The 25407-nt window shown below is 33.4% G+C and overlaps 1 protein-coding gene across 9 annotated transcripts in view; it reads right to left on the bottom strand.

Annotated features, from left to right (window-relative positions):
* Doa (CDC like kinase darkener of apricot) overlaps window positions 1-25407 on the bottom strand; it is a 390113-nt gene that overhangs the window by 145556 nt on the left and 219150 nt on the right. For all 9 annotated transcript variants that reach the window (XM_090393402.1, XM_090393403.1, XM_090393404.1 and 6 more), the window contains one exon: window positions 19653-19743. In XM_090393402.1, coding sequence (XP_090249528.1) covers window positions 19653-19743 — 91 coding nt within the window. The remainder of the gene's footprint in view (window positions 1-19652; window positions 19744-25407) is intronic.

Raw genomic sequence — 25407 nt, 5'->3', positions numbered from 1 at the left:
TAACTTTAATGAAATGAAAGTACAGATATTTCAGATTGAAAATAACAGCACATCATCAGTGCATAGAAACAAGCAAATCAAAGAAGCAAGAATACAAGGTACATACAGCAGTAGGTGGTTTACCAATTAAAAACTGTTGCCACATGCTAGAAAATTAATATTAACAGTTTGCATCAATGGGCATGGCACATTCAGATTGGTTGAAAGTTTTGCATTCATTTGTACACGATGGAGATGCCAAAACTTGTGAAATGATGTAGAGGAAGTGGAAATTAATCACATTACAATTTGTCATGATAGCTGTTGATTCTGATATTCGTAATTTAGTTTCATTGTTTTAAAGTGAAGGATAATGACCTTTTCATGAGGAACATGGATGTGTTTAAGGCATGCGCAGCAATTTTGGTAGCTGCATCATTAATTTTTTTGTTTATTCTTTTTAGTAACTTTATAAAGATTATTATACATGCAAACCCAGCAGTCACAAAAGTATTCACATAGACACAAATGTAAACATCTGATAGCAGAAATGATGAACACAGAACTGCGGTTTTATTGTCATTGGAAACAATAAACAATATTGAAATACTGGAGTATTTATCCGTCTGTTCCCCCCTCCCCTCCGTGGATCTAATAATTTTAAGTCGATGGTGAAAACTACCTTATAATCAGTATATTTGAAACTTTGTATATATTTCAAACTTTAAGGGAATTTTAAGAATTGTAGAGTATATTTGTTTTGCTTTGAGGGTTGACAGCTCTAACTTAATTTATTATTATTATTATAATAATAAATGGGAGTCCAAAAACTCATCAAAGGAGGGCACCTACTCCACAACTTTCTGTCTCCACCACTCAACCCATCAACTACAATGAACCGCAACTACACCAATGCCATCTACCGCTCACCATCACCACTAGTATTTTCACACAGACAACCACAAACATCCATACCCATGGTAGCACTCAAACCCATAGCCCTCTGGCTGGAGAGCGAACACACCAACCACTTGGTCAACCAGGCCGGCAAGGTTGGCCTTGCTTAAGGCCAGCAGGCCTTAAGCTAAGGCATTAACAAGTGAGAATAATTTAAGAAAGTATTTTTCAATGGATATATCTTTCTATCTAAATCTTGGGAGTCCAAAGGTTTGTATATAAAAATCATTACCAAATTTTAAAAAACTTGTCAAAATAATTAATTTAATCAAACCTAATATGTCTAAATGGACTAATTTTGTGCATAATTTTAGAAGTGGGTCATTCAGCAGCAATACATGGATGATGTTTAGTGTTTTGGGAACATCAAGGTTAGTAGAAAGCAAGGCCACATCAAAAGAGTTTAGAATAGTATGATAGGATAAATTAAGACTTTAATCAATTTCAACAGGTCGTCTCTTTTTCTAGAGTTTTGTTGCTAAAGGTTTTAATGAAATTTGCTGAAGAGGATGTTGTATTTGCTTTTTTTTTTTTTTAAGAGATCAGGGCATATTAGCTTTCCCTGTGGATTTTTATTTCGCCAAAAATAATGAGGGGAGGCAGGATTTGAAGCAAATGTTTTTTTTTTTGTTTTTTTTTTCATGGTTTGACTTTTTTTCTTTTTTTTTTTTTAGTTAATGTAGAGTTATATCAATTTTCTTCATAAGATTAGACATGGGATCAGTATCTATTTTTTTGGTATGTGTTTTAATTATCGATAATGTCAGCTATTTTGTTTCTTTAATCTGATTTACTAATAATTACTACAACATAACCTTTTTCTGCTTTTGTGATTGCTATATAATGGTTGTTTTTCAGGAATTAATAGTGCTTAATAAATGTCTTTATTAGGATCATCTAATTTGGTCCATGTTTCTATAATGATTTCTTTATTTGAAGAATATTTTTTGGTGAAACTGTAAGATTCTATATCGTTTTTATGAAAACTTTTCCATCGTATCATTGCATCTCAGGTTTATTTGTTACTCTTCATGTCTATAAGTCTTCTTATTACATTCCCCCCAGCCCAAACAATTTATCCTATTTTAAAGATAACCATACTACACAGTAAATCTAATTTCCATATGTCTAGAAGAATGTTACACTACCAAGGTGAGTCTGTGATATCATTATTGTTACTAATCATTCAAACAGATGCCATCTCTTCAATAATTTAATTTCAACCACATTTCATGACCGTTGAAATTAATTCACATCTAATATAGAAAACTTGCTTATACATTATGTTTAAACAGGAGCAATATGAACCTAAGTCAGAACACAAATCAGACATACTTAACTACAGATGTATTAAATTTGAAATTTTTTACATTTTATAAATAAGCAGAAATTGCTTACAATATAAAAACATACATACAAACTGAGCACAAATAATAATAATAATAAACATTCAGATGGTTTCATGTAAAATCAGGTGTAAGTTAAGAGGTATACTCTCTCCATTCTTATTCAGCATCTATATGGATCATCACATTATGAAAGAAAGTGACATTACACATATCAAAACTGGATGTATCAACTTGATATCAGAAATGAAGATATTAAAATTATCTCTTTGCTTCATGATGCTGTTGCACACCCAACAAATCTAGTACAATCTAATACAAACAATGAAAATATGGCAGGAACAGAAAACTTCAACTGAATTCTGAATGGAAAATTTATTGAAAAAGTAAAATATTCCAGCCATTTTCCAACAACAGCATTAGCAAAGCAGATATGAGAAGTCAAATGAATAAATAAGTTTATATTGAATAAGATAGAAATTAGTCAAAATACTAAACTAGCAGTATACTAATAAAAACTAGCAAAGTACTAAACTAGCAGTTCAAACCTATTTTAACTTATGAATCGGAGAAATTGGTTAGAAATAAAGTTGATCATAGCCTAGAGACCACATCTGAGAGCTCTGAGAAAAATTAAGATTAAGTGTTACTTAATCATGATTAAGTAACACTAGTATCCCTTACATCCTTCAAGGATACACATCAGGAAATTAATGACAAACATTTAGAGGAGAAAACCTCAATGAATGAATAGAAAATAGTGCTTTAATCTTCATTTGTTTCAAAAATGACCAGATTAAATAAAATAATAAAAAATCCTCCTTTTAAATCGGCTAACAAATGGCAGAACTGGTAATAACATGCTGATATTAATTGATAATTTTGCAATTTTGAAATAGTTTATGTTAACCAATAACAAGTATTGAAAATTTGTCCCAAAATCAAGCCAGCAGTAATCCATGTGAACTTCACAAATGGAAAAAAATAGTTCAAATTGGCAATACTAGAAAAGTATCATATTGAAAATACATGTTGCCACTGAGATGAAAATTGCCAAAACATGTAAAATAGTAATCAGACAAAGGAAGAAGATATAGGCAATCAACTTTACAATGATGTGGACAAATTTCCACACAGAGAATGGGACAATGAGACTTATTTGTGTTGACAGTTTTTCCACTTGATTATACTATAAACTAAAGATGCCAAGAAATTATATTCTTGGTTTAATCCTTTATCCAAGTGTAAGCAAACAGAATTTGCACATGAAGTAACTTCATGAGTCGGAGGCTAATGATTTAGCATTACTTGCTTAGTATCCCATAATGCAAAGCAAACATCCTTATGGGCATGTATAATGCTATGCATTAGGGGAAGGGGTCACAACCCTGGGACACTAAAGCAAGTGATGCTAAGCCATTAGCCTACATATAAGAGTTGCCCAGTTGTGAAGTTACTTCATATCCAAGTGTAAGCAAACAAAGTTATGCTTGGATAAAGGATTAAACCAAGAATATAATTTTAATAAGTTTAGTTTAATCCTTTATTCAAGTGTGAGCAAACAAAGTTTGCACCTAAAAGTATCTTCAGGACTGGGGTAAGGTAGTGCAACACCAGGCAACTCGTTGCAAAGGTGGAGAAAGCTCTCATCACTTCTATCTCAGTATCTCCCATAATGCAAAGCACATCTCCTTGCAGATATGTGTTAAGGCAAGGGCAACTACCCATACCGGTTTCGACCTTTATTGAGGTTTCGTCAGTGGGAGCCAGGCCCAGTAGTGGAGATACAAACGCAGAAGCAATGAGAGGTCATCCTAACCTATAGGAGTTGCCAAAGGGTGTGCAACCTTATTATTAAATTACTCCGGATTCAGAGAAAGATGTCGAGAGTTTATTTTTCACTTGGTTAGACTATAATAAGTTTAGTTTAATCCTTTACTGCTTTACTCCACTACTGGGCCTGGCTCCCACTGACGAGACCTCAATAAAGGTCGAAACCAGTAAGGGTAATGGCCCTTGCCTTAATGCATAGCATTACACATATCCGCAAGGAGATGCTTTGCATTATGGGAGATACTGAGATAGGAGTGATGAGAACTTTCTCCACCTTTGCAACGAGTTGTTGCAAAGGTGGAGAAAGCTGGTGTTGCACTACCTTACCCCAGTCCTGAAGATACTTTCAGGCACAAACTTTGTTTGCTCACACTTGGATAAAGGATTAAACTAAACTTATTATAGTCTAACCAAGTGAAAAATAAACTCTCAACAAGAATATAATTTCTTGGCATCTTTAATTTATAGCATAATCAATTAGAAAAATTTTCAACAGTTATGACTAAATCCAGAGTACTTTAGTAATAAGGTGTAACACCCTTTGGGCTACTTGTATATAGAAATATGACTTCTGCATTACTTCAACGTTGTATCACTTCTGGGTCTGCTCCCACTGATGAGACCCCCAATCAAGGTCAAAACTAGTCTGGATAGTGATCCTTCCCATAATGCATAACATTATACATGTCCATAAGGATATGTGCTTTTCATTATGGGATACTAAGACAAGTGATGTGAAATCATTTGCCCTATATACAAGTTTCCCAGTCGTGAAGTTACTTTATGCACAAACTTTGTTTGCTTGGGTAAAAAACTTGGGTAAAAAACCAAGAATATAATTTCTTGGCATCTTTAACCTGGCGTTAATAAGGTGGGAAAATGTAACAAAGGTAAAAAGTGGTAAGGTAGAGTCCCACACTAATCTTGCTTGTGTGCAACAGCCTGTCGTCTATGGCATCGAGTAGCAGGTTACGGGAGGGGAAGCTATACTGAGGCATGACTCACTGCCACGAATTTTTAAAAAGTTAGTCAATTTAAAATCTTTGGGGTCTGTGACACCCCACCTTACTAACACCGGGTTAATTTAGAGACTTATCTGTATGTATGATCAAGCAGAAAGTTCTTAAGGAAGATGTATAAAATTTAAAGTCATAAGAGAAGGTAAGTGACAAAGGGAAAAAAAAAACATAGTCCTTGATAGATATTAAACAGAAGAGTAGGACACGAGATCCAACTATACAGAAATGCATTACAAAAATTTACAAAAAAGGACAAAGGTAATCATCATCTTCATGCAAATCAAGGATTTAGGCCTAGCATAGCCTGTTCCGGCCTTAGAAGTCATTGTTGAATCGTTTAAGAGGTTGTCCTGGTTTTCTTTTTCCTAATGGCTTGTACTTTAAGGCTTGTTTTGGTAATCTTTCTGTTTTCATTCTTTGAACGCGTTCCATCCATTTATGTTTATATTTTTCAATTTTTTCTATTACTGGTTCTTGGTTTAATTCTTTCATAATATCTTCATTTTTTTTGTGATCAAATAGGGTAAACTTTGCAGTTTTTCTCATAAACTTCGTTTTAGCTGTTGTTAATCTTTGTTTGAATTTTTGTTTTATTGTCCAGATTTCGCTTCCATACATTAAGACCGGTAAGGCTAATGTATTGTATACTTTTAGCCTGGTTTGTTTTTGAACTAGGTTTGGTTTAAATATAGAGTTAATTACACCTGTTATTTTAAAATATTTTGCAATTTTTATGTTTATATCTTTTTCATTTTCATATGTGATCATACATCATCCTAGGTAGTTAAATGAATTCACCTGTTCTAAGATCTTGTTATCTATTTTAGTTCTTGCTGGATCTTGTCCTTTAAAGGCCATAGTTCTTGATTTTCCCGTTGATATTATCATACCATAATCTTAGGATATCTCATTTAGATTTAAAATAGCTTTCTCTAAGTTATCTTCAGAATTTGTAATTATTATTTGGTCGTCTGCAAAGAGGAGAGTGTTTAAGTTAACTGTAGGTGAAAATTTAATTCCTTGATGTAAATTTTTACTCCATTTTATTATTATTTCATTTAAGTAGATATTAAAAAGAGTTGCTGAGAGGGGACATCCCTGTCGGACCCCTTGGTTATCTCTCTCGTATATGATAGCTCGTGATTTAATCTTATTTGTATTTGATTATTTTCATATATACTTGTGACAGCTTTTAGGATATTATTTGGTATTTGTCTTTCTTTTAATATGTTAAATAATATGTTTCTTTTAACTTTGTCAAATGCTTTTTCAAAGTCAATAAATGCAATATGTGTTTCTAAATTATATTCTCTTCTTTTCTCTATTATTAATTTTAGGCAAAAGGCTGGGTCTATACATGATCGTCCTTTTCTAAATCCATTCTGTACCTCTAGAATAAAGTTTTCGGAATATTTCATTAGTTTGTTATTTAAGATTCTGGTATATATTTTGTGACAGGAATTTAGTATACTGATACCTCTATAGTTTTTAGGGTCATCTCTATTACCTTTCTTAAAGATAGGAATCACAATTGCTTTTTTCCATTCTATTGGGGGGATACCAGTTGAGTAAATTTTATTTAAAAATAATAGGAGTCTTTCTTTGAATCTTGTTCCTGCGTATTTATATAGTTCTGAACCTAGCTTATCTTCTCCAGGTGATTTTCCGTTTCTTGTTTCTTTCAGGCTGATTTCTAATTCTTCTTCAGTTATTTCCTTTTCATTTTCATTAATTGTTTGCCAGTTGTCTTTTTTAAAATATTTGTCTGTCCACTGTTCTGTGTAGTAATTTAGAAATTCTTCTAATTTCAATTCAGTGTTTAATTTTATGTTTTCTTTGGTATCTGCATTTAGGTGTTTCAAAATCTTATGTACATTGGGTCTGATTTTATATAACTCATGTTCTAAATTAGAAACAAATTTATTCCATGATTCTCTATGTCTTTTTCTGACTTCTCTTTTAGCTATGGCTCTTATTCTTTTATATTCTATTTCATCTTCTAATCTTTTACTGCTTAACCATTTGTGATAGGCTTCTTTTTTCTTTTTGATTATTTCTTTGATTGTATCATCCCAGATCTTCAGTTTTTTTCTTTTATTGAATTTTTTGGTCTTTCCTAAGCTTTCATTTGCTGCTGCATTTAGTATCGTTTTTATATTAAGCCATTCTATTTCTACATTTTGTTTTATTTTATCTAGATATTGGTTAATTCTTTGTTCATATAGCCATTGTACATTTGTGTCATTCAATAGTCTAGTTTTATAAACAAATGTTTCAATTTTTCTTTCTGTTCTTGTTACTTGTAGCCATTTAGGTGGTAATCTTAATTTTATTTTGACAAGGAAGTGGTCACTGCTTATTTCATATCCTCTGTGAACTCTAACATCTAGTGATAATTTTGATGTCTTTTCATTTAATATGAAGTAATCTAATATTGATTTCCATCCTCTTGCTGCCCAAGTATATTTATGTATGTCTTTATGTTTATAGAAGGAATTCATTATTTTTAGGTTATTATAAACTACAAAGTCAATCAATTTTTTACCATTTCTGTTTAGAGTGTGTTCTCCATGTATTCCTATATTATTATTAATTTTCGTGTTTCCAATTCTTGCATTTAAGTCTCCTGCTAAAATTATGTAATCATTTTTATTTATTTTATTATATATGTTTTGTAGCTGATTATAAAAATCAATATTATCCTGTTCTCTTCCTTCTTCTGGGGCATATAAACCAATTATTGTTAAATAGCCTCTATCTATTTTTATTCTAGCTTCTATTATTCTTTCATTCCATAATTTATAATGTTTTAACTGTTTTGAAAGGGAGTTATGAATCCAAATCATGACTCCTGCTTGTGCTCTTTGGTCTCTGTCGACTCCACTGTATATCACATTAAAATTTTCAGTTCTCATAGTTCCTTTTAATTTCTTTTTTTGTTTCAGTGATTACTGCTATTTTAAAATTTCTTTCATTTAATAACTGGTCTAATTCTATTTCTTTATATGCTATTCCTCTTACATTCCAGTTTGCTATGTTTATTATATTTTGTCGTTTCCATTTTCGTTTTCCCTTTTCCATTCCAGGGTCGTTTCCCATAGATTCAATCTGATTATCTTTTTCTGTCAGCTTACAAGTAGGATTATGTTCTCCATGTCAGGGGACTAGCCTTACGATGGAATAGTTCAGTGGTAGGGCTGCTACCTTAAGGCTTCTGAACTAGCCTTCTTCCGAATTTAAACCCATAGGAGGAATAGGGTATATTGAAGGGAAAAGAGTACATTATAGAAGAAATATAGTAAGGTTTATAGAGAGGGCATAGTTTGTAAGGCCAGAAATGAAAAGACCCCATGGCCCTCGAGTACTCTAATAGCATAAGGGTCATAAAGTAAGAAGAGTTGGCTGATAAGGCCTTATAGGAAAGATTAAAGTAAGTGGATCTTCCTCAAAGTAGAAGAAGGAGTGGATAGATCCAGCTAGGGGTCCATGGGATTGCCACTTCCCTTACAATCAAGATGATTGCCCCTTATGGCCCTGTTGGTCCACGAGTCTTATTCAGTATATTCGGACCATCCCACCATATATATATATATATATATATATATATGCACACACACGCGCATGAACACACACACACATGGTGGGCTCCGCTATCTGCCACCCAGGGGACGCGCTCTCTAGGGGTTAATCATTATTAACACCATGATCCAACATGAAGATGTGCACAAATTCACAATTCTCATGGAGAGATGGCAAGAAATAAGAAAAGACTCATTGACTAATGTTAGTCTTGATAGGCATCTTCACAGTTGAGAATAAAAGAGCAGATAGGATCTGAAATAGGAAGTGATGACCATTTAATTGATCAGGATAAAAATTAATATCATACTGAAAAGAGAAATACAAAAAGTTTTAAAAAATTAAATTTGAGCAGGTTGTAGAGATGAAATGAAAATTAAAATATAAAAATATATTATTATTTTCATTAAGAGAGACCTCCAGGAGGTCATGGACTCATCGAGGAAGACCACATACTACCTACTGGCATACTTGTTCTTAAATTCACTCACTCACTCACACACACACACACAATGGCAATCCATTTCAATCATGTACCACTCTATGAGAGAAAAATTTAGCTTTCATCTCCTTGACAGAATTCATTCCCAACTTCCAAGGATGTCCTCTTGCCCTTTCCCCATCATCCATAAAATGAAAAATTCCATCTATTGGTATCCTGTATGATCCTATCAGAAATATGTAAGTCTCGATCACCACTCTTTCTCTTGTTTGCTAGCGTCTGCAGTCCACAAATTTTTACTTTTAATCTGTCTACATAATAAGGATTTCACAATCCTGATATCATTTAATCACTCTACTTTGCACTATATCCACTGTATCAAAATTACCAAGAATCAAGGAGACCAGACTTGCAAGCAATAGACAACAAAGTGGGGTCTCATTCTTATCAAGGCCTAATAAAGAGGTAAAATGACTTCTCAATCTTTACATGTCAAGGTTTGTTTCAGCACTGCAATTATCTTCTGAGTTGTATTTGCAATCCATGCTATATGGCACTTAAACTTCAAGTTCCTATCTACTAAAACTCCAAGATCATTACCCTCATCAGTTTCTTCTAGCATAATCCCCCTTCCCTAATATAATATGATAATGAATATTACACTGAAGTGCATGACTTTACATTTACTAACACTGCCCTAACAGCCATTTTTGCATGCCCACAATATCAGCCACATTCCTGATTATTCTGCCTATCTTTGCATCATCAGTAAATAGATGTATGTTGCCTGTCGAATCCTTCCTAATGTCATTAATGTATAGAAGGATTGATCCTTGTGGTACACCACTGGTTATCTTATATCTTGCAGACACATGCTCCATATACCACTTTCTGATATCTGCCAGTCAGCCATCCTCTTACCTGCAGAATATTTTATAATCCAATCCCATATTCTCCAATTTATGCAACATCTTCCACACTGTACTTTGTAAACAGCCCTAGCAAAATCCAACAGTATCATTGTGTATCCATTCCCCTAATGTCTAACTCAACAACAACATTATAGAATGTAAGCAAGTTACTCAAACATGACCTTCCCTTAGTAAGCCCATATTGTTCATTGCAAAGTGCAAATTCTCTGACAACCCATTTCTGAATGTGAACCCTAACCAAATTTTCCAAAATCTTCACCACCACTTCAGAGATACTGATAGGTTGATAGTTGGATACATCAATCTTTTCCCACCAATGTGCAATGAGATTACCATATATTCTTTCCATTCCTGAGGAATCTTCCCTGTTCTGATGAATTGGCTATTCCATTTTAGCATCTGTGCTGATATGATATTTTATCAGTACCTATTGAAAAATTCTCATTCAGTTTGTGCAACAGCTCTAGAACTTGCTCCTCATACACTGAAGTTTTTTCATCCAGTGAAGAGGTAGCAGTGAGCACAATGCTGAATACACCATGTTGACAGCTTTTACCAAAAGAGGCACTCATTAGCTGAACAATCTCTTCTGTATCTGTCACCCTCAAACCATCTTTGAAGTTTGGGGTACACAATCCAATATTGCATCATTTTAGTATTATAAAGCAGGGCTATCCAACCTTAAGTAATCTGAGGGCCACATCAAAAAAAAAAGATTTATCCGAGGGCCACATAACAATGCATATCTAGTAATTTAACGAGTAGACACAACCTCGATAGCTGAAAAAATTAAACACTAATTGTGCACTCACGTTCCCCATAAGCACTCGGAGCATGCACGTTGGAACAATACTTCTTTGAAAAACACGTGGGTATATAGTGATGTAAAAACACCAAATAAAATTACAACATCGAGATTATCGATTAGTGATAGAATTAAAATATCTAATACGCATTTGATTCAAATTATTTTATTTTTTTTGCTCGTGAAATCAAAACCCACAGGTGGGGCCGCACAAAATATTCAATTAAACGTTATTCATTTTAAATGTTATTTAAAAAATACAATTACAAGATAACTGTATTTTTTAAATAACAGTATTAAAAAGCATTTGTTATATACAATTTTCAAGTGTTTAATTACACTAAGCTAATTCATGGTGTTAGCTGGGAAAATAAGCTTTAGACTATACTATATTACAGCGGTGTTCGACCATTTTTTTTTACTACGCGAGCTACTTTTCTATAAAAAGTTATTCGGCGATATACTCTCTTATATATAAGTTATTCGGTGATCTACTCTCTTATATAGATCACGTTCCCAAAACCTGATATCTGATTACGCACAAATAAACAACTAAAAAAAAATACACAACTAAAAACTTTATTTGTGTATTTAAAAATTTATTTATCACTTTTAATTATTTTACTGCAAAAAAAAAAAAAAAAATAATTGGAATAAAATATTTATTTCTCTATTTTGGAAAACCAAAGTTAGAAAAAACAAGAGATTGATTACAAACTCACAAGTTACAGGAAATGCTGGTTGATTTAAAAAAAAAAAAAAAACTTAATGTGAAATTTGGCATTGTTCGGACCTCGCAATATTTTCATAGTCAAGTTGATAAGAAGAAGTGGCCAATCGCAGACAATCATCCAAATGATCATTCGTAATTTGGTTTCTTAATTGATTTTTTATGATGTTCATATTTGAAAAAGTAGATTCTGACAAGTATGTCGATCCGAAACACGACAGAATTTTTCGCACAATATCAGTTAATACAGGTAACCCTCATATAACGCGGTACTTAAACAACGCGGTTTCGATATAACATGGTCTACAAATTGTAGTAACTTTTGTTGAACGTGATACTTATACAATGCGGTTTCAATATAAGATGGTCAACAAACTGTAGTAACCCTTTATCTTTTCACATATTTTTGAATGCGCGACTTAAAAATCCAATTTTATCTTCGTTAAATTTGCGTCCGCCCATATCGTGCATGTAGTTATGAGCAGCAAATTTATATTAGAGGAAATATCTTTTAGCACGCATGTATGCCAATTGTTTACCATATTTTGCCTAAAACATTTATGTATTATGTGCAATGAAGTTTACATACAATTTATAATTTTTTATAATTTTATACTATATTTGTTTCATAGTTTATATGTTTTCTTAACCTAATTGAATTACCTGAATTAAATAAAAATATATTTTTGTTGGATATGTCATTGTTTTTATAATCTTAAAAAAAAAGATTTCGGAACCTAACCCCACTTTTTCTATGTGATCCAAGTCTCGCATAACGCGATTTATATAACGCACCATTTTTGTGGAACTTAAAATCCGCGTTATACAAGGGTTACCTGTATTGAGAATTTTTCATGTGCATACTTCCAAATGACTTCATTGTTTATTGATTTTAAATGTAAACTATTCTGAATGTTTATTATCTTAAGTTCTACTTCAGCTTGGTTTATATCAGACAGCTCACTAATTTTATTTGAAATTTCCGTGATGTTCAAGTTTTCTTGAAATGGATTATTGATAAAAGATACAATCATTTCAGTTTTATTAAAATCTTTAAATCTTGAATTTATTTCTTCCTCAACTAATAAGTGTAACAACCATCTTTTATCACTCAATTGTGGATAAATATCTCCTTTTTCATCAAGAAAAATTTTTATATCGTTAATTAATACAAGAAATCTTTCTAAATATTGACTTCTGCTGAGCCAGTGGAACATTATTGTACAACAGAAGTTCCTTATCATCATCTGCCTGTAATTTAAATAACCACCTTTGCAGGGATTTTCCCCGAACAGAATTTACAATTTTAAATGTAATATCCAAAACATCTTTTGTGTTTAATCTTTTGTTGGTGAATAATACAGTGGTTCGTTAAAAAATCTGGATATTTGTCATCGTTTTTACATAATGAAATGAAGCCGGATTTATTACCTATCGTTGAAGGAGCACCATCAGTAGTAATAGACACAAGTTTTAAAAGCGGAAGTTTGTGTTGTTTCACAAATTCATCAAATGCTGAAAAAATGTCTTCTCCCTAGTCCTTCCCAATAATGGTATAATTTTCAAAAGTTCTTCTTTACTTGAATAATCTTGAAATACCATTCAAATAAATACCATTAACTGAGCAACATCAGTGAAGTCATTTGATTCATTAAACTGTAATGAAAACACAACACACTGGTGAATGTCTGACATTAACCTGGCCTGGAAACTTTTCTCCGGCAACTGGAACTCTTCCTTTTGGCAATTTGAAACCTTGTCTGCGGCCTAGAAGTAGTCTCTCTCTAGCGACGTCTCGAACTGAGAAGCTCCTTTCTGGAAGCAGGAAACTCCTCTCTCAAGCAACGTGGATCCGGGCAGTCTTTCTGACGGCAACTCTGGACCAGGCGTCCTCCTCCTCTCTGACGGCAATTCTGGAACCAGGACTCCTTCTGCTTGCTTCAGTCCCTTATTATTAGGCCTCCTCTGAGACCTCGCATAAAGTTTGCCAACTCCCCAAAGAATCAGTATGAGTCTTTCATCTTAAGTTTCAAGTTCGGTACACCTTTTGTTCTCCTCCGCTTTCTTTCGATTGTAAGTTGTTGGTCATCGGAAAGTTGTTTGAACTCTTTCTGACTGACTTCGGAGATGTTTACACAGAGCCTGCAAGCCTTTCTCATACATACAAGTTTCAATAACAATCTTTCTAATGCCGCCATGTATAGCTTTGGCGACAAAAACATTGCCTTTGTTTTTAACAAGCATATTCTTATTAAAGCAGTATATACCGTTAGCTTCAAAAGAGTTATTTACAAAAACATCTAATACAAACTATACCGAGACAAACAAAGTTTATTTTTTTACAATATTCACATGGGACTTAACCTAAGTAAAAAATCGATGTAATGTGCTTTGGAATATTTAATATTTAAGCTACAATTTAGTTTTTACACTTTGCTTATAATCATATTCACTCGGCTCGCTGTTTGACTTCCACTGATCCAAATTAATTCATTGACCCGATAAGAAAATTACTGATTTGACAATTTTAACGAAAAATAAATAAACAATAGCAATACACTTAAAGCAAATTAAAAATAATACAAAATAATGATCAATAAAATATTATATTTTCAGTTTTAATTAAATTTGTAAGTAAGAAGGAATACACAAGAGATCAATCAAAAATCGCTCTGCAATCGACAGGTTGAACACCCCAGCTATTATTACAATTGTGAATCTACTAAAGGTGTTGGAGAACAAAATATATAGATGTACGGCAGTATTTAATGAGATTATGACAATTTTAATTTTTGTGTTATAATATTTTATTCATGAAATTATTTTGTGTAATTTGAATACATTTAAATTAACTGAGTTGTAATTTCCAATTAATTTTTTTAAAATATTCTTCATTACACATGCCGTGCTTACTGTAATATATTATAGCATTAGTATTAAAAATTTATTGGAAATTACAACTCAGTTAATTTAAATTCATGATATGAAAAACTTACATCTTTTCTCATACACTTCAAGTGTGCAAGATTTAATTTCAAATAAAGTGCTGTAACATGCAATGGCAACTCATTTTTTTCACATCACAACAAACAAAAAAGCGGAAGTGTGATGCATGGTGGAGTGAAAAGAATATAATAATATTGCTGTGAGAGAAATGAGGGGTTTTTGAAATTCAAAAGTGGATATTTATGCAGTCTTGAACCTTAAAGGAGATAAAAGGATGTCAGAAAGTAAATATTATTTATTAATGTTGACTTTTACAACTAAAATTGCAAGTGTTTTTGCGATTCTCTAAAAGGGAATGCTGTAGTGTTCAAATTAAGGATTTCAGATCCAGAAGTTTTCTTTCCCACTCTCTGGAAATTATTATTATTATTATCTGAGACCTCCAGGGTGGTCTCAGATATTATGAGACCACCCTGGAGCATTAAGGGAGGGGTCACTACCCAGACCAGTTTTGACCTTTATTGAGGTCTCATCAGTGGGAGCCTGACCCAGAGGTGGTGATAATTTAACTTTGGCAACTCGTATAGCTAAATATGACTTCTACATTACTTCCACCTTAATATCACCACCTCTGAGTCTGGCTCCCACTGATGAGACCTCGATAAAGGTCGAAATCGGTCTGGGTAGTAACCCTTCCCTTAATGCATAGCATTATACGTCTGCAAGGAGATGCGCTTTGCATTATGGGAGATACTAAGGCAAGTGATGAGAACTTATACCATCTTTACCATGAGTTGCCCCAGTCCTGAAAGTACTTCAGGTGCAAACTTTGTTTGATAACACTTCGATAAAGGATAAAACCTAATATATAATTAGTAGCATAGCCAAGTGAAAAAACTTCCATAATCCAGCATTATCACATTGTATCCAAACCCATGCTGCTCCTCACAGAGTATAGTATGTTTGTCTACCCATTTCTGTGTGTGTGTGTGTGTGTGTGTGTTCTTACCAACTTCTCTAAAATCTTCATTATCACACCAGAGATGCTGATAGGTCAGTATATAGACACAAGTTTTTGCACCATCCTTGTACAATGTAACTATCATACATTACTTCCAATCCTGTAGTATCATTCCTGAGTTAAGACTCAAGTTATACAAACATGTGAAATGCCTAGTCAATTGAGCTGAACATTCCTTTAGCAAATGGGCTGATATTCCATCTATCCCAATAGACAAATTCTTAACTAGGTTATGCAGCTCGTCAACCTCATTTTCATGAACCTCTAACTCTTCATCCAATGTAGCAGTAGCACTGTACACCATGCTACATACTCCTGGTTGATATATCTTAGCAAAGTGAACACTCATTAACTGAACAATCTCATTAGCTTCCGACACTTGAGTACCATCTGCATTAAATAAAGTTATTCTTTCACATTCATTCTTTCTTTTGCTTGTGGCATAACTATAAAATTCTTTTGGATTGCCTTTAGCTTGCATGGCCAATTTCTTTTCATACGCTGATTTAACTTTCCACACAATACTTGTTACTTTTCTGGTCTGAGCTTCATATATTTCATAACTCCTCTCATTCTTATTCTCATGATATTCTTTCCAGTTAATAATATAAAACTTCTTTAATAAGTTCACTGTCAGTCAACCATTATCACCAAACTTGGCAAGTGAGCAGTGAATTTTTGGAGCCCTGGTTTATAATATAATTCAAGAAAAAACTGACTAATTCAGCCAGAAAAAATGAACCTGCTTGAAAAGACAAAAATTCAAAATTCATGGTGGACTCAAGAAGTTAAAAAGGCAGTCCAGAAGAATAAGAAAGAATATTAAAAGTTTCTAGCAAGTACATTGACAGCCATCCTGAGAGAATATAGAGAAAACTAAGAAAGCTATATAAAAAGTAGTTATATAAAATTCATGGGAAGACAAGGTAAAAGCATAGAAGATAAATATCATGGATAAAATGTTCTAGAGATTATTGCACAAAATTAGGAACAAAGAATTGTAAAATGAATCAGTGATAAGACTGGTGACATAAAATCTGAAGACATGTCTGAATAACTCCTTAAGGATTATTAAATGAGATAAGCAGTGACAAAACAGTTGTAATATCTTAAAAATAGTTGGAATATCTTCATATTCCAGAGAAATGCAATCAGTTGCATGTATCAATACTCAATGTAGAAAAAATAAAAAAATCTGACATGTGGAAAGGCAACAGATGATATTCAACTAGAAATGATCAAATATGAAGATATAAAAGTTTTACAGTGGCTTCACTACACAATTCAGAAGGCTTAGTCAGAAGATCAAATTCCAGATGACTGGGAGTAGCAGAGCTTGTACTAACCAAGTATAAAAGGAGAAATTAAGTTAAATGTGAGAATTTTAAAGTTATTTCACTATTGAATGTTTTGAAATGGAACTGAAAAATTTATGAAATCATGTTTAAAAGGAGGCTAAGAAAATCTGTGAAAGAGAAACTTGGAAAAGAGCATTCAAGCTCAATAAGGGTTTAACATCTGATGTTCACTTTGACTTTAAATAACTGAGAACTCATGAGAACATAACAGAAATATGTATTTAAGTTTTGTAGATCAGGAAAAAGGTGCAGAGGTTGCAGGTATATGGAGTAAATTGGACTTGTAGTACATGAGCAGTTGAAGGAGATATAGGAAAATGGTTTGACAAGTGTTAAGATTACGTGTAAGATAAGAATGTACACATCTCCACTCATGTATCACATTATGAAAGTGGCATTAAACATGATATATCATTATGTAACGATGTTAATTCATGACCATATACAGAAGTTTCGAGAGACACAAGCATGCGTACAATGGAAATCCAGGCTGGCCTTTATAAGGTGAAACATCAAGAAGGACTTGGTCTTAGTTTTCTAACTCTTCTTTTGCCTGGGCCCCACTGTCATGTGAGGTGCATTGTCAGTAATTGAAAGAGGAACATTGCAAGTCTTAGGATTCTCAATCTTGCTTACTCCGGTCCATCACTATGGGAAGTATAGTATTGATCATTGGGATGTCTTGCTAGCAAAGATCTGAATGCTGTCGCCATGTTAAGGGTCCTGAAGGGCGTAGAATAATCGATGACTCGGACAAAGAAGGAATTTGGCAGGGAATTTAGAAACAAAGCAGAAACAAAGAGAACAAAAGGGGCATTTTCATGCTGACAAAAGATTCATGTAAAAGACAGTGCTGAACAAGAATTGTAAGTACTTGTATATGTGATATTTCCAAGCAAGAAAGTACTCAAGTGTATCTGTGTATAGGAGAATAAGATTATGTAAGTAATATCAAAATAAAGCTCAGTCTGGGTGTGTCTTATTCTCAATTGTGTATCGGTAATTACTGTAAGAGTAAGAAGAGTACTGTACTAGATAACGTAAATTAATATTGATTTAAGCTTACTCAAGGTATGCATTATTTTCAGTTTGTGTAGAGCAGAATACGACTAGCAGGATATTCTAGATTGTGATTTAACCTTAAGGGTTTAAGAAATATCAAAATATAACAAACAAACTGGTTTTAATGTATAGATCTGAGAGTTGGGTTAGAAATGAAACAGTTGAGAGATGGATACCACAGACATGAGAGTGCTGAAAAAAGAAATTAAGAAGGTACTTGATGTTGTTTACATTCAATAATGTGTGAATAATCTACGGTGGTTATTCTGACTTAAATAGAATGAGAGGGAAAGTTAGCAAAACAGGTTTTTGATGTGTGACACCAAGATATGAAGAGAAGAAACAATGATTCTGAGGAAGGTCAAGATCTAGGTGGATGGATGGAGCTATAAAGTATCCCTAGGAGACTGAAATATAAATCCTGCCAATAGTAAAGTCCTGAAAAATAACAGATTAATTTGGAGAAAAACTGTTGATATGAAGTTTTATATTGACTCCTATTAACATAGCTAATACAATAACATCATACTAACACAATGTGACCTTACGTGTATCTCATGGAAAAGTGCCATTCTAAGGGAAGTTCACTGTGTGTGTGTGTGTGTGTGTGTGTGTGTGTGTGTGTGTGTGTTCCATACCCAACTATTTGGATAAGAGACCAATTTTTGTTGTGTGTGTGTGTGGCACAACCTTGGTTAGCCAAGTGGACAGCACTTTAGTAGATCAGTTATGGGTTCAAATCCTGCAGGAGTAGGGTTCCAAATTTAAGTGGTAGATTAATTTTATCACCAGGTATGCCATTACTCCAATAACTGGAGTCCTGAAATAGCTATACAAAAATGTTTAATGTTCAGGCTTTAGATACAGTTTACAGATTATCTAACCCTTGGCCTGTTGATGGAATTTATATATATATATATATATATATATATATAAAGGTTTATAATCATTAATGTGAAATTCACATTAATAAAATCTACCTCAAGCAGTTAAACACATACTACATGCAAGTCTAGCTCACATGAAAATACTATGCAACTGTCATCTATTATATCTAGAGTAAGATTTATGGATTATCTATCTGAAATCCTTCCATGGTACTAACATATGATAGATAACCATTTGTGAATGATATTCGAAAAAGCAAACAAAGAAAATGAGGGAAAAAAATCACAGTCAGCTAAGTGCATGCCACAGAGAAATTGGATTCATTTAAAATTGCATATCTCCCCCCCCCCAAAGGAATTCAAAATATTTAAAATCCTTAACTACTGAACAATGTAATATTTTTAATATATCTTAACTACAAATATTTCAAAACTATTTTTTTCATTAAGTGAATTCAACATATACTGTTACTAAATATTGCCCATTCTTTCTCGGCTCTAATGTCTGCAGTGAAAAATAACTGGCTTTTGATGGATTTAAAAAAAAAATTCAGCTCCTAAGTACAAAAAATCTCTTTACTCATAGTAAAAGATAAATCAACATAGGCAAGCATCTCTCTCACTCACACACACACAAACACACACATCCACAAATTTACTTAGCACAGTATGTTATCTTTGTATTAATTAAATAAATATGAAGGAACTTCTGCTTCAGTCTCTCAGCATTAAATATATAAATGATAAAGAACTTACCAGGAAGTCAAATACACTCAACCCCAACATTTCAAAGGCAATACACATATGTCCGTGATAATCAAACCAGTCCACCATCTTAACACACAGACTAGAAGTAAATTATATTTTGTATTACTTTTCAATGGATAGAACAGATCAATAAAACTGTATAAGCTAATAATCTATAACACAGCATAAAAACAGTTTGAAAAACATAGAAGAATCAAATATTCTGAAGTTAAGTAACATGGCTAAGTAAATATTATACACAATATACAACCATAAAAAGATATCTTTTTCTATTTTTGAGCAATGACATCATTCATTATCAAACATCTAAACCTGGAGCAGTTTCTTAGCATTTCTTGTATATTAATGATGATATAGGGAATTTTCCCAGAAATAAAACCTATATAGGGAAAGATTTAACCATCAAAAGAGCCTTAATGTATTTACATATTAGTAATTACATCCATAATGGAAGTTAATATAACATTAAAGTTAATGTAACATTGGGCACTATTAAAATAACATGGATATGAACTTAACATTTCTGATATATTTTATCCCTATGACTGTTTTTCCAGTTAAGGGGAATATTTTGTTGTTTGCTGTGATGAAAAACTGGGGAAGACAATAGCTGATAAAGATGATGGAGATATCTTGTAGGATGATTTAAATATATTGGCATTGTGGGCAAAGGATAATGATTATCAATTTAATGTTGCAAAATGGAAGATTTATGCACTTCAAGTTCAAAAGATTACATACTGAGTATCACATTGATGGCACTAGATTGCAAGAAATTGATGAGGCTAGGAACTTGGGGGTAATGATGGACAGAGAGTTGATGTTCAGAAAGCATATTGCAAAAGTTAGTAAAATAGCTCAAAGTATTACTTGGATGTTGAAAAACATGCTAACAAGCAAAGATAATAACGGGGTTATTATCCTTCTCGACAAGGCTATGATTCAGCTGCATCTTCACTACTGTACACACATTTGGGCAAATGGGTTTGTTGGGGGATCAGGAGATAGAAGAGAAGATTCAGAGGTGAGCGACTAAGCTGGTGATAGATGTGTTGAATGCTCTCTATGAGGACAGGTTGATAGAAACTAATAAGTAACTAAAGGGACTCTATAAGATTGATATAAAGAGAAATTTTTCAATACATGACGAATAAACAGAGAGAACTAGAGGTCATCATTGGAAGTTGTGTAGGAGTATGGTTAGCAAGGGTGTGCAGACTAGATTTTTTTCTTAGAGAAAGTGAATGGGTGGAGATTGCCAGATTATGAGAGCCCTGAGAATGAAAGAGTTTATGGAGAGGTATGAAAAAAAAAAAAAAATCTCCAGCCACTTTCCCCATAAACCCTTCCTCTTCCTCTAAAAAACAGTTTCTAATTTCAGCCCCTTTATCATCTTTTTCCCACCCTACAAAAAAAAAAAAAAAACACTCCACCCACCCTTAAAAATCATCATCATCATCATGCATATCAAGGATTTAGGCCTAGCATGGCCTATTCCAGCCTTAGAAGTCATCGTTGAATCATTTAAGAGGACGTACTGGTCCTTAAAAATAATACATGTATAAATTATATTTTTTATATTTTTATATTATATAAAAAACCCCAGGTTTTTTCAAATTAATTCACCCACATTGCTTAAGCCCCCACCCCCCCTCCTCAAAACCCATAACAGCAGAAGCATGAAAGCAGAAACACTGCAGAAAGAAGACAGGCAACAACATCCAAGAAAAGGTACGTGCAAATTGTCTTCTATTATGCTAAATATATTTGTCTCTAAATTACATCTGCAATGCCCTAAGAAGTAAAAAGCCAATGACATTAAAAAAAGAGGCACTTCTAAACAAAAGCAGGCAAAAATAGCCATAAAAATAATTTTTTTTTTTTCAAGCAGTCATTAACCAAGCTCCAGTTTAGCATACAAACACCTCTTATAACTAAATGATAAAGAGAGGAAATTATAGAAAGCATATCAATGAATGATGTGCTTTTGCACTAAACCGAATCGACAATAAGAAGAATAAGGAGATTAATATTGGTTATTTCTGTAATAGAACATAATTTTTTTATAGTCTGAGGAGGTGTATTGTGAAAGATTTTAGAAATTAAGAGACTGCTGTTTTGAATATCTAACAATTAGAACAGTTGAATGGTACAGAAGCATAATAGAGTAATGATGGTCAAAACATTTTAGGGAGTTAACAGTGAAATGGCTTTGTTGAGATGTGAGCAGAAGGAAATAATGGTGAAGAGTTAGCCAGAATTTTTGCCATGTCATAAACAAGATAGCAGTGTGGTGAATTATGACAAAAAACATAGATATGTAAGCATCACAATGCATCTAAATGAGTGAAAGTTAATGAAATGCAGATGATTGAAGAGTGATACAGTAGAAATGTAGCATACAATTAGGATTATGTTTGATTAGAGCATGACAAAATGTATGTTCTCCTCATGCAAAGATTATATATATAATGTTTATAATTGTTAATTAAAATGGACTCAATTTCAAACACAACTACTACTTGTTCTAAACTTTGTTTTGTCTAAAGTACAATATATTTTTAAGATGTTGTTTTCTCCATGGTACTGTATTCACCTAAAGAAGTCAGCATTTCCGATGAAACTAGTAGTGAAACCTTATTAAATCTCTTGTATTTTTTCTCAGTGTTTAAGTCAGTTAATAATTATAAACATGCAATTTAACTGAGTCAATTACTCTGTAAATAAATAAATAAATATATATATATATATATGAGGGTGGTCTGAAAAGTTCTCGACCTTGGCCATAAATGCCAACACTATCTGCAAGATTTTTTTTTTTCTAAGTTGGTACGTCTGTCATAAGCATCCATGCAAAATTGTAAGACATTCTATCAAGTAGTTTGTTTTATGAATATTAAATTATTTAAGGAATTTACAATGTATACTGGAATACTAATTAAAAGAAAGTTTGTTTTATACAGCTGTCTGAAGCAAAAGTGTTGTCTGTCACTCGAAATGGATAAAATTGAGTATCATGCAGTTATAAAATTCTTTGCAAAAGAAGCTTTAATGCCAAAAGAAATTCATTCGAAGTTCATAAAAGTTTATGGACACTTTTCTCCTTCGTTTTCAGCAATTAAGAAATGGGCTGCCAAGTTTAAATGTGGCCCCTTGAAGATGATCCACTTAAATGATGTCCAAAAAGTGTAACAACACCAGAAATCATTGATCAAGTGCACAATGTGATATTGGATGACCGGCAAGTCAAAGCATAAAATTGCTGAGACTATAGGCATTTCAAAAGAATGTGTAGGATATATTTTGCATGAAGAATTGCATATGAAAAAGCTTTGCACAAGATGAGTGCCACGCTTGCTCACAGCAGATCAAAAATGCACTCGAATAAAAATCTCTGAACAGTGCTCAGAGTGTTTTAACAAGAATAAAGCTGATTTTGGGCGTCGATTTATTACTATGGATGAGACTTGGATTCACCATTACACACAAGAATCCAAACAGCTGTCAAAACAGTGGACAGAAGCTAGTTGTTCAGCACCAAAGAAGACAATGCAGTTGATATTTTGTGCCATTATAATAACAGACTTGTAAACTGAAGTTAAATTTGAATTGTCATGATAGTCCATTCTGTAGTTCTATTGTTGTCCAAATGCGAGCATATGAGTTCACGCGTACACCAGTATCTAATGGCAGAACTATGCAAGTCGGGTAGACTTTATGTTGCTGTTGATGTGAGAAGGGTCTAGGACAATATCTTTGGATTCCACTATGCACCGTTCCACTTCATCGTGACAAATATAAACGTTTGATGTTATGTTCCAATCTACTCCATGTTGGCAGCCTTCATTGTTTGTGTTCACTGAAAATAAGAAGTGACTTGAGAGTGCGCTTGCTCTGATTCTATTGTATGAAATGTCTCGCTGATGTTCCTTTAGTTGTAGGAGGATTGACTTCTCAGTCTGGCCTCCCACAATTACATATTATTTTATATACACCGGGGAAGTGAAGATGGTTATGAGCTTGTTTTGGGTGGCATAGAACTGACCTTAGTTTTGGAAGAGTTGAAAAACAAATTTTTATATTAAATTTTCTCAAAATTCTTCCTAGTTTCCGGTAGAGCGAGCTGATGTATGATAAAGAAATATAACCCTTGGGGTTGCTAGGGATCTTTGTGTTGTTTCGAGAGTGCTGCTGTTGTTTCCTCTTAATGTTTTTGGAAGAGTATCCACTATTTAAGAAAGTTATTTCTAGATATTTTAGTTCATTTTTTAGTTCTTCATCATCAGACAATACTGAGCGAAGTCCAGTGAGCCAACGTGGAAATGATACCTAACTTTTGCGGGATAGTGATGTGAGGATGCATGTAGGTATCTATCCTGAAGATTGAGATCCTTAAAGAATAAGACATTTTAGCAAGCTTCATGTCTAGAAATGAAAGGGAACCGTTTTCTTCAATCTCGATGGTAAATTTTATGTCTTGGTGGAAGTTGTTTAAATGATTTAGGAAGATGTGAAGATTCTCGACACCATGCTCCCAAATAAGGAATACATATCGTCCACATAGCAGAGCCATGTTCTTGGTTTTAATGTTGCTTTAGAGATGGCCTCCTTGGAAGAAAAAGTGTTACCACACCTGAAGAAGTCAAAAAAAGATGAACACACACACACACACACACACACACACATTAGTGAGGCTCTTGGAATGTAATGAGAGAAAGTAAATGAGTTGACAGTTTTCAGAAGTAAAAATAACATCAAAGATAACAAGTATTATTATTACTTATTAACATCTGACCTCCACAGAGTCAGTAACTCATCGTGGGAGGTATACACCATCACACATAAATTCATTCAACCATGCTTTAAACTGATTCAATGTATCAGCATTCACAATTCATGCAAAGAACCTTCTCCTCACTCCTCTGTTCACACTCTCCTTATACAGTTTCCAGGGATGGCCTACCACCCCTCTCCCATTATATGAAAAATTTCTTCCAATCTCTGACTAACCTATGTGACTCAATCACATCTACCTCCTCCTCCTCACAAGGATTTGCAATTTATATTCTTTCAATGTCTTCATACTCCACATTCCAAAGACCACTTTTGTAAATCTTCTAACATTTACACATGACCCTTTCATTTGTAAATGGACCTTTTCTAACATATCCTTGTCACTGGGTTTTCACCAAGTGATGAAATCTGTGCACAATAATCCATATGAGCCCTTATCAAGGGCCTTATACAATAGAATCATAACTTCTTTATTTCTGCACATTTCACAGTCCTGTGCATCACTTCCATTATCTGATGTGACAACTTCACAATTCACACAATGTGGTACCTGAATTTCAGGTCCTTATCCACCACCACCTCTAAGATCTCTCATCTCCTCTTCCTCACAAAGTGCATACTTTGCATCCCATCATTGCTTACCAAATACCAAAACCTCGATATATACTAAATCCCCACTTACTCCTATTTGGGAACATTATTCTCAGACCATGTATATAATTTCTGGAGTAAATCATTTGTGGCGGATTCGCCCCGTCAATTCCACCAACCCAGTCTAACAAGATCACCATCGTTAGAAAGTCAGACAAGAAGGGGTTCCCAACAGTTGCTGTGCTGGGGCAGGGTGTTAGATTCAAGTACTCCACCTCCTCAAAATTCTAGCACAATATCAACCAATGATGGTCACTAGACAGCCAAATTCCCAACGATAGCTTGATGCATAGGTGTG

This window comes from Typopeltis vanoorti, chromosome 5 (assembly GCF_054136105.1).
Source record: "Typopeltis vanoorti isolate ZY-2024b chromosome 5, IOZ_Tvanoo_1.0, whole genome shotgun sequence".
Classification (NCBI taxonomy): domain Eukaryota; kingdom Metazoa; phylum Arthropoda; class Arachnida; order Uropygi; family Thelyphonidae; genus Typopeltis; species Typopeltis vanoorti.
This window is presented reverse-complemented; position numbering and strand designations above follow the sequence as displayed.